Below are 12,091 nucleotides of genomic sequence, written 5' to 3' on the forward strand. Positions count from 1 at the left end.
GATGGAGAAAGCAAGAGAAAAACGAAGGAAGGAAGTGGAAATGGATGGATCCAGCTAAACGAGCAGATTCGTAATCCCTTTACTGCCGCCCGACGAGAGGCTTTGATGCTGACGAGCTTAGCGCTTAGCGACTTTCGTAATCGTGTCAAGCCGGGGCCTAAAAGACGAGTCAAGCCTGAGACGCGTTGGCAAGCCTTTTCTGCGTTAAGAGTCATCCGGATCTTTTTTGACATTACATCTGCCTTCGAGATTAATAATTCCGAGACTATGATATGACGCATTCATAACATATGTCCAAAAAGAAAATCACGCTTTATCTTAGATAATCCTCGTTATCGTCGATGCAACTTTTCAATTGTAAGTGTTCCTTCCATTCCTCAACACCTTTAACTTCTCCCTCTTTAAAAATATTATTTCATCTCATTATAAACAAAAATAATTAACCAATGACCAAAACGATCTCTTTACCTCGCATTAGAACGACACAAATTAATACAAAATTTTATTGTTTTTAAATGTTATTATCTGATTTGACTTTTATTGCAATAATCGGAGAAATTCCGCAAAAGTTTTCAAGACTAGTGTTAGCGGGCTTTTAAGAAAATATCGATAATGTCCGTCCGTTACTTTTCCGAACAATTGCATCGGGGAATATCGAAGAACAGATCGTTATAGATTTAGGACGTCGACAGTGACCGTAAAAGACGCATACTTAAAACTTATTTATGGGATGGACTTTGAACTTTAATAAGGTTATTTGCAAGGTCGTAACAATATTAAACTTCCTAATATTTTTATATTAGAAAGTAGAGGATTTAAAAGTTTTATTTTCTCATTTTCTGTGACGCTCAAAGTTTAATATGAAGAGAAAATAGTTTTGTTTAATCTTTCACTCAAATTTCGCTCACGGTATAATCATTGTAATTAAACATAAGCATCATACAAAGTCTGAAAGTTGACGGTAATCAAGTCAACGTTAAAACTCAACTTTCCGTTTTAAAATTTATTAGCCGAAAGAGTAATTAAGAAGATGAGTTCCATCATTTGAGAAGGATGTTTAATGAAGAATGAAACGGCGCTATCTCATTAAAAATAGATTTCTTCGTCTCATTTAACTTTGATATTTTATGACAAAACTTAAATCATTGTTATCATAACATAAATCAAAATTTATGTAAAATTTATTATGTTAAATGCTATTGTGTCTTCTAGATAAAAAGAAAGTAAAATAAGTTTTCTGCTCACGCAATACAAACTGCAAACAGCAGTCTCAAAGATATCTAAAGAATGTCTCGGAATCTTGGAACATATTTTAGATACTTCTTCACTTTTGCTATAGTCATTTGTATTGTCTGGGTATTCAGTACAAATAAAGAAAACGCTTGCTTATTCTCTTCTTTATCGTAAGAGTAGGTTTATCGAGAAGAGAACTGTATCTAAACGTCTATCTAAACGAGATGAGCACATTATGAAAAAAAAAAACGTCTTATATATTTCAGCTTGTTGCCCACGAAAGACGATTGTCAACTTCGGCCTCGCGAACAATGGCTGCAATGAGTTTAGGTTTCATCGTCATGGTCACACCGTGGACAATTCAGGAAGTCGTTGTAGCTTGCACCGGAAGCAAGCCACCACCGTTTCTCGACTTCTTGGCCACGTGGCTGGCTCTCTCCAACAGCTTTTGGAATCCTTTCCTCTACTGGCTGCTCAACAATCATTTCCGCCGAATTTCGCGGGAGCTTCTTTACACTAAGGTAAGCATAAACGCTTATACTTACATTATGGACCAATTATTATTATTTATAGTAATATCGTAGTATTTATTTTAATGATAAGGAAGAACACACACATAAAACAAATTTATATGTTTAAAAAAAATACAAATCTCAATAGGAAAATGAGTTAATATAGCTGTCTGATTTTAATTTTAAGAGAGGCAAAGTTTTAAATTAAATTAAATTTTAAAATTAAATTTCATTTATTTTCTAATAAAAAATAAAAATAAGCTTTATATTTCTCGTCGAATTTTAGAATAATTGAATTTATTTGGTTTCTCCTTTTTGTGCTTGTCTCGTCCTAAAAAGCTAGCTCGTCCGGTTTTTGCGAATTACACGCCAGACCATTATAGTCGTAGCAAACACTATTTTACACGTGTGAAAGTTCGCATAAATCTTGTTACAAGCGGGCGCATGTTTTCAAACATTCATTAAAAGCCAGTCCGATGCACTAGGCAAATGAGAAACAATTTTTTCTTTCTGCCTGATGCAATAAAAAATCACATCTTCAATAAAATAAATCACGAATTACAACAATAACTCAAATCTTTTTTGTACATCAAAATATATAGTTATCTTCATCGAAGATCATTAATAAACATATTATATATCATGAAAATGTAAAATTTCTTCTCATACATTCTATATTTCATAATCCAAATGAATTTGAATATATCTTAATGTGTAGTAAAAAAAAAATGCAAATATATAATGATATTCTGCTCTGTGCGAAAAACAGGAAATTTATACGATTAGGCAAGCTCGATAGATTCGCAAGGCAAACACGATATTTCCTTTTGTTTACCATTTCCTTTTCCTCCATTCGTTTTATCTTTTCATTACATCACGATTGCGCGTCTTCTCTCTTCCGATTTTACGCTCCACTCCCTTTATTCCGCGAAATCAATCGTATGCCCGGCGTTGCTACAGAATCAGTAAATTTCTCGAAGAGGATGGCGACTCTTCTCGCCGACAAACGAATGAAGACGAACGACTTAACATGATCCCTCTTAGCCTCACCGGAAAACACGGTACCTGTCGGGGAAACAAGATTTATCCGGTGCAAAACGCGTTACGCAACACGCCCGATGTTCTCTCCACGACGAATCCAGCATCGCGGTCGGCTGTCCCTTCTTCTTCGTTGAATTCTCTTTTCGGATTCAGCAAGAACGAGGAGAAAAGACCATACGTTGCGCGCACACAGCTCAGTCCGGCCACATAGATCTTGGCGTTTCGACTTTACAGGCCATGAATTTCGAAAAGCTCGTCGGCATGCAGTAAATCTTTAATCGCAGCGTGAAGTGCACCGTGGCATCCTCCCTCCTATGTTCGCCGGATGTGAAGCTACATGCTAGCAAAATGTACGCGTATAGGGTATTCCTTTACAACTGGCTCGCGCCACCATTCGATTGATAGCCGATAAACGAGTTTGAATCCGTACGAGATAAACGCTGCCACTGTTGGTGTATCAAGTGAAATAGACGTTCGCCCGCTGTTTTTGTGAAAAATGGAAACCGATTGGCGGATTATTGGAATTGCGCAATTGCGAGGTGGCAATTAAACTCATTTTCCAGTTTCAATTTTGAAATGGCTGCTTGTCAAACGCTAATTAATTTTTCGCACGTTACATTTTTTCGAATTCAACATTAAACTTTGTTAGAAATATATTCAAAATATATAGACTCGAAGTTAAGGAATTGAGTTAAGGAAAACAAAATTTAAATTCTCCGAAGAATCTATCGTTAATAATGGAAATGATTATATCAAAGAATATACGTTATAAAATAAAAATTTGCGAAGAATTCAAAGTTTACTTTTACGTCTATTTAATTTTTTAATAGCAGTTGATAATATTATGTATGCGTTAACGTTTTGATAAAGCGATGGATCAACCGGCTTATGGGAATCACTTTGCATAAATACGAATACGCTCTTAACAGCGCACTACCCCGGGGATCATATGCCGGATATTGCGCTTGAATCTTGGTTTTTACTGGTTTAGATATTGCCCATGAAATTTATATAAGACGATTTCACGTGAGGAATGTAGTCTAAAACGAATTGCGAATATCGTAAAATTTTTTACGTTGTATTTGGAATAATGGGACAAAGTCATCTTTGTTATTTGATAACTCATTTGACAATATATATAAATGCTTATAAATATACGTTAATCAATTAGCATATAGCCAATTAGACATAATAAAATGTTAAAAATGTTTTCCAATGGTTATTATAAATTTTATTGTTATTTGTAAAAATACTTTTGCTTATAGAAGAAGTTATAATGCAAACAGAATTTACGAAAAAAGATAATATTCCGTATCGTAATAAATTGAATAAAACGTAATTGTGATAATAACTGTTTAAATATAAGTTTTAAGTAAAATATTGTGATAGACATTAAATAAAGCTAAATGACTGACATTTTATTTTAATTGGCGGTACAATGTACTCTTTACTTCATGACAACTGTCTGAATAGACAAATATATATCTGGCAAATTGTATTCCTCGAGGACCGACGTTGCATTTCAAGTATTCTGTTTCGAAGCATCACATGCGCACAAAGTTTATGAAAGCGTACCGATATATACATCACTCACAATTAAAACTACTTTACATTTATATGATAAGCGAGCATATGAATATAAAGTGGTATACTGTATACTCGATTACAAGGAAGACTTCGAGATAATGTCGTGATTATTTATTACCCCGTTCTCATGGGAAATAATCTTGACTTCGTCGTATAGGTAATCAATAAAGCTTATAAAATCTGACCCTACTTGGATTGATTTATCGTTTGCAAGCTGACAGCCATTCTTCTATCATCGATGCGACGTGATCGTTATGATTGATACTTTAAACAAGTTTAACTTTCTTTTTAATATGCAGATTCTGTGCAGATCTAAGCCGTTAGGAACGAAACAACATTGCTGCGCGACCAGCACCGGTGGCTTGGATGTTTGCAGCATCGCCGGTGTCGACCTATCAGGTATGCTAAACAGATGTCATATCGCATTAAAAGCAAAGTCAGTCAATCGGGAACATTCCTCTACGTTAAATTCCGCATATATTGATATGCAGAACGAGCTCAATTGCGATTAGTATTTGAACGGCAGAGATGTATGTATTAAAGTTCAGAAACGCCTTTACGCAGCCAGAATTTCCAAATAAAGTCACAATTTACTCTCACACACATATATGATTTTTTTCTAACATGTAATCTAAATTAAAAAAATAATATATCTGAACCATATATGGATTTCCATCCATTTATTATGTTAATTATAATAAACTCAATCTATTTACATTGATTTTACACCGACAGCGATGGGATTAACGTAATCAGTATTTTGCATTAATTAAACGGAGGCAAATCAGCCTTTTGACAGCATCCATTATCAAAATTAACTGCTTTCTCGCGCTCTATGTGACATCCATAAACGGAAATTTAATGCAAGCGCTAGTAATAATCAATGTCATCACACACACGTAAATGCGAACTGTGCGTTAATCATGCTTGAAAGAGCATGTAACATAACAGATTTACAGCTGCTGCTATTGAGTACGCTATAACATTTTCCACATTTTGATCTATACGTATTGCAAAACATAGAAACTATCAATCGTTCTTTAGCATCTTTTAATTTTTATCACTACAATTAGGTAATGTTTCCGTGTATTCTTTTGCATATATATATATACACACACACATATTCTCTTTGGATGATTTAAAATTGAAAATAAATTGGTTAAAAAATCAGGAATACCAAAAATTTTATAGCCAAAAAATTAAAATCAGAATAAAAATAAAAATTAAAAGTTTTTTATCATAGTTCCGCATTTCGTAATTTTGAATATCGTAAAAGATATATTTTCAATCTTCAGCTGAGTAGAAAACAAAAAGAAAGAATAATATATTATATATATATAAAACAAATCATTTTAAAGTTCCTAATAAATTTTATTTTTTAATCAACATAAATGTATAAAATAAACACGATGTACTTTAACAAAATTTTATCTCGGAATATTTTTTCAGAATCATATCCCGACAATATTATAAAACTGTATCGGGGAATATGTCGCAATATTTAATTATCGGCCAATCAAAAGAAAATATAAAGGCCAAATAAAAAAGTAAATTAATTTATAATTACATACTTGTTTCCAAATCTATTGTTCAATGTAATGTAAACAAATGAATTTGACGCTGTGCGGAAGTAATTTAAAGTAGTTATATTTAGTAGTTAATATGTACGATCGTTAATGTTAACGTAAAAATTTTTTTCATAATTCATAAACTTATCTTTTCAGGTTTGGAGCGTTGCTCAATGGAACGATGCTCAATGGCGCGTTGTTCCTCATTATCATTAGCGAATACGCCACCGCCGCTCCCTTGGGAGACCGGACATATGGCACATAGCGACGCAGCATCCACGTGAGGTGCGCTACATAAATATATGCCTTTGTTATATTATTCATTATCGGTTTTGCTACCCTTTATTCTATATTATATGAAATCCGCCGCATTAAAATTAAAATTGAGAGACTCTGACTAATTTTTAAATAAGTTTTCATTAACGAAAATATGTGTACAAGCATCAAAAAGACATTCCTTAATAATTTAAATATGATATACTTTTGGTAAATTTTCCTATAATTCCAAAATTTTACAAGTCTTAACAAAACTGCATTTTCCTACATTTGCGAGAATTAAATCATTTATCTAATCATCTCTCATCCAATTAATTGCTGATATTAAATATCTATGGCGATTTCCAGCCAAAGATGCCGCCACGCAGACGGAGGATTACGGATCTTCAGACGACGCCAGTTAGTACAGCGTGGCGGCAAGCCGGCAACCGACTTTGCTCCAACAGTTACGGGCACAATATCAATCTTCTGTATCTCTACATCCGCGGGACAACGCTGCACCTTCGCTGGCACGAGGGAGATTTTCGCGCGTTGCGATGGTCGGGCCGGGCCAGTATCATCGATACGATCGACGGCATCATTTCGAGTACACGCGCTTCAGGAGCCTGCCAGATCTCGTTCGGGATCTAGAATCGCGGTAAAACACTAATTGCGAATCATATTATCGAATCAGGGTACTATCGCGCCGTTGTCGTATCGCGGTTCGCATAAGAAGGCTTGATCTCACCGCGCTCTCATCAGCACGTTATAATCGCGAATTCCATGCTCCGAAACGACATACGTGAGAGCATATACGTGAAGCGTGTGTCGACACACAGCGATTAGTTTTCGTCGCGCGACAAGATCGATTACGGAAATTAATTACGGCACCGACGGGGATACTAATCGCGCTGCTTTCGACGATGTACATGGAGATGTTTAATCACGGCGGAGCGCTCTGCGAGTGTTAACGTCATCCACGCCCGCATTTACCTCCTTCTCCACGATTAATTATTAACGCGTGAGTGTTTTCATACTACAAACGATGCGCTCAGGCGTATAATTGATCTTCCTTTTACGACTAACTTTTTCTTTACGATTTTTCAGAATATAAAATGATTGTTTGAAAGTACAGATCCAAAGTACTTCTTTCAGCAGTTCTTGATTAATTTAAAATTGAATCTTTCTAAAAGAAATTTTATTTTATTTTGAATATCTTATAATGCAATAGGCCTAGCGATACAGTCACAAGTTATAAATGACGTAAAATCATATGTCGAATAGATAAAATAAAATTCATGAAAAAGGAAGATATATTTTAACGTCTAATTATTTGCTCAAGAGCTCATTGGTATACGACCAATAATTCCTTACATACACATCATAGATATTGTTGTTATATATACTTCACAAAAAAAAGTCCGATAAAGGAATGCATGAAGGGAGTGCAAATATCCGAAATTACTCTTTTAATATCGCGGAGTTTTATACTATAAACGAGCAAAGGGAACGCGCAGAGAATAATGACACTGTTCCTGCATTTTCAGTAAAAATACATTTAATTCAATAATCTTACGCTTTCTGTAGAAAATCTTGTATCGCAACTAGGGACAAATTATCAATGTTTGCCAGGAAGTTCGTCCCAATAATGCTATTATAAAGCGATTTAATTACATTACTTTTGTTTAGCACAATGGAAATGAGACAATATGGAAACAGTCTGGTAATTTTAATTATGACAAACCAGAATTAATTATGATATGGCTTTCTACGCATTTGAATGGAAAATATAAGCCCCTGGGCTTTTGTTTGGATTATATAAAATATATGAAAGATATTAAGTTGATGCAAAAAGTTTGCAAAAAATTTGCGCAAAGTTTCTTTCATTTTCTTTTCACATTTTATATTAAATAAAATTCCGAGCTTCTTAAATAGAAAATCATTGAAAAATTTCTGTTGATATGAAAAAAAGTATATTAAAGCAAGTGATAACTATTTTTAAGCTTTGATTCTGTAATAGTTTTGTTTTTAACTTTGACAGATGTGACAATCCTTTTGCATCAGCGTAATATAATTGTAGAATTAAGAAATTTTTAAATACAAAAATATATAGAAGATTAATATAAAATTACATTTATAAAAAGATTCATCGGAATATCCAAGAAACGGCAATAGTATCTCTGCTTTAAACGAGAAATACAGAATCGATGCTGTACATGTTTTAGCGTTAAGCGGAATATAATCTTCTTGTATATAAGAAGAAATTATCTTCCACTGACATTTTGTCCAGAGTAAGAAAACGTCAAAAGAAACGATCAAAGTGGAACTTCTGACAAACCCAACTGACGCCGCCATACACATCATTCTTATAAGTAAAATCTGATTTCTTTCTTTTTAAATTTTAATATATGTAAAATAAAATTAAACTTTTAATTTATAATTAAAAATGTTACGCACATCTCTGATGCAAGACAATTCATATTCGTATAAAAAATATATTTTTACTAAAATTCTCAATTTTAAAACTATAAAGTATTTTAGTATTTTTTTTTTAGAAATCTTTTTTTTTTTATTTATCAGTTTTTATTCATTACTTAAATTACGTATTTGTGCCTCTATATCTCAGGAATACGTATTATATTTGCATAAATAAATTTATTTTATATGTTTTACAATGTCTTTTTTAAATACTGTAAATATTATATATAATTTTAATTTATGTTACATATTCAAATATTCTGTAATAATATGTGAATCTTTATATTAAATATGATAAATAGTAAATAAATTTTTCATAAACTTATGTGTCAAATTTTACGATACATTCTTGATAAAACAAAAATAAATGCTGTTGCTAAGCACTTATATGCATATATTCGCATATCTCTGAAATAATAAAATCTATCTTCTTTATTTGCTTAAATTAATATGTAGCTGCCTGATTCATTATTTATTTTCAAACTGTTGATAATTAAGTACATCGTGTGCCTCAGCACGGCAATACGAGACTCGTTAGAGTATTTGCTTTGAGAGTCCTACCTCGTTCAAAATCTCAATAAGATGTTTCTTATTAAGAATATTTTCTATATGTTTGTGTATGAGAAAAAATGATCGGAACATTTAATTGATTAAGGATACACATACATACACGAGCAATGAAGAAAGCGCAAGCGATATTATACTCTTTAAATGTGTCAAAAAAGAATTATGTTACCTCGTGAATAATATAATTAATATAACAAAAATAAAGTCTTGTAAAAAAAGTATTCATCTAAAAGATTATAACTCGGTATTCATCTAAAAGATTATAACTCGGGAATACTCAAATTTATTCCAAGTTCTTCCATGACTTTTTGACGGTATAAAAAAAATTAATATTTCCTCACTAACGCTTCTATAACTCTTTTCTTCACTCTTATTATGTTTATTTTATATTACATATGCAAAATTAATGCAGGAAACTTAAATTGTGTGCCAAATTAAATAAGAGAAATTAGTTTTATCGCAATAGCTATGTTTCATATAAAAGTTTTACAATCTGTAATTTGTAATATTCTTAAAATCAGAAACAAAATTCATTTTTTCATATTTTTTTTCGTTTTTAGAACTCGCTGAATTTCTTTGTGAACATTTTAATAAGTCGAAAAAAAAAACAGATTTCTAATGCAACTGTACATACATATATTTTCGAAATGTATCGTATTATTAAAATCGCACAAATTGTTTTTGCAATGTCGAGAATCGTCATTGAAATCTCTCAACGTGATAAAACTCAAATGCAAGTTTATCAATAGCGTTACAAAACGATATAAAATATTTAAGAGAAAGCATTATCTCGCTCTTCTAGGCATAGCAAGCCGATGTGAAGGCTCGATCTGAAAGGACAGTAAAAATAAAACACTGCCTGCAAATAATTCACTATTGATACAGGACGATTCATTGTCCGCGATGATGCCACGATCCACATTATTTGTATCGAATCGAATGCGAATCGTATTTGTATTCAATAATTCGATATATAGCACAATTATGCACATATAGATAGAATTTTAAAGTAAGAATATTAGTCGAAAAACGATGATTAGTTAGGTATTATTGAATAATGTCACGAGACTTTTAATAATCACACCACCGAACGAATGCCTTAATCGCGCGGGAAATCTTTTATAAATCGGCAGCATAGACTGAAAGGAAAAAGCAAATATTGTACATACTCTGCAAAAGGTAGCTAGTGTCAGTCAGTTTAATTTGGCTATTTCTTGCAGAGTAAATAGGAATTGAACGTCATAATTTATTTAAGTACAATAGTTGCACGTTTATCGGTATTTAAATTATCATTAGATCGTTTACTATTGCTATTGTAGATCATCGCAAAATAAAGTCTCAATTCTTTTTAGAGATGCGTTAAATTATTGTCCTGTAAATAATTTATTGGAAAATAGGGACATGATATATTACTCTCTATAATAAATCTTAATTACCAACTTAGCAATAATAAAAATTATTTAAAAAGATGTTTTCACAGGACAGTAATTATGATAAATTCTTTAGCGTAAAGAAACAGAAACGTGCAGGAACATGGGTATAATATATGTACATGAATGTAAATCGCACACAAAGCGATATTAGCCGTACGTATATTTGCAATAAAAATTTATTTATCTGCTATGTATTGTTTTCTATAACAATAAAATTATTGTTACTAATAAGCCAAGTGAAAATTAATCGTTGGTCGATAATTTTATTCTTAAATCAGCTAAAGTAAAAGAAAAATATTTTTTAAAATTTGATTACTTGATTAATTAATGATTTAATCAACGAAATTTTCAGATCATCGAATAAATTGTTATGTAAAAAAACAAAAACATTACGTTGCACAAATAAGAATTTTTACTTGTCGAAAATCCTTTTATTATGTGTATTTTAACAAAATTTTCCTTGGCATTTATATTAAAATATTTGATATGGTATACCTATTTCACATTATTGCAAATAATTGTAAATGTAACGCCAAATAGTGTATATATCTATAATATGACATATATTTGTCAATAAATAATTAATTCGTACGATAAAAATATCATTGTAATTTATTTTCAATGTAGTCTTGCCCGAATTGTCAAATAGAATGATTTAAATATAAACAAAAAAAGTCATAATATCAAATATATTTGCTAGTAATACACGTATGCTGCGCAATTTTCGAAATGTATTATATGTGTAATGTCGAATATTATTAAAGTTTGAAGTATTCATACAGTAAAATTTTCAAATTTGATAATGTTGAAAACTGCAGAAATGTCTATGTATGACACAATAATATTATAATATCTAAAATTTTTACGAAAAAAAAAAACAGCAATATGTGTTAAAAATAAAAATTACATTCCTCTTAAGATATGTATATTTTATGATCAAAAAATCAGATTTTAATAATTAAAATTTGAAAGGATTCTGTTCACAATATTCTTATACATGCATATATAAATTTAAAAATCTTTTACACTTGCATATTAAAAAATTCAAATACTGTAGCTTTTTTCAACATCTCTTATAAAGAAAAATATATTAAACGTATAGAGATAATTAATTTCATAAAAGTATTATATATAGCGCATAATAAATTAAATAAATTATAATAAATTTACTCACTTTCTAAGATTACCGTTGCCCGACTGAACCTCATTCTTCTCTTTTATTCATCCCTTGCTGCTTTTTGGCGCGCAATGTCCTTTGTCTGACGCTCAGGAAAACGAGATTAATTATGATCACATACGCATCAAATTAATTCGACGATTGTGCGGCATTTTAAATAGCATTCTCGACATTAATGAATAATTAATAATCATACACGATACGAGCCATTATTAATTCTAATAATCGCAGAAAAAAATA

General features: G+C 31.5%; 1 protein-coding gene across 4 annotated transcripts in view; it reads left to right on the plus strand.

Annotated features, from left to right (window-relative positions):
* The window catches only part of LOC126850309 (trace amine-associated receptor 9), a 57,768-nt gene extending 50,258 nt beyond the window's left edge, over positions 1-7,510 (plus strand). For all 4 annotated transcript variants that reach the window (XM_050593173.1, XM_050593172.1, XM_050593175.1 and 1 more), the window contains 4 exons: positions 1,500-1,754; positions 4,673-4,772; positions 6,098-6,226; positions 6,566-7,510. In XM_050593173.1, the coding sequence (XP_050449130.1) occupies positions 1,500-1,754; positions 4,673-4,772; positions 6,098-6,225 (483 nt within the window). In that variant the 3' untranslated portion in view covers position 6,226; positions 6,566-7,510. The remainder of the gene's footprint in view (positions 1-1,499; positions 1,755-4,672; positions 4,773-6,097; positions 6,227-6,565) is intronic.
* The last annotated feature ends 4,581 nt before the right edge of the window (positions 7,511-12,091 follow it).

Source organism: Cataglyphis hispanica, chromosome 6 (genome assembly GCF_021464435.1).
Source record: "Cataglyphis hispanica isolate Lineage 1 chromosome 6, ULB_Chis1_1.0, whole genome shotgun sequence".
NCBI lineage: Eukaryota > Metazoa > Arthropoda > Insecta > Hymenoptera > Formicidae > Cataglyphis > Cataglyphis hispanica.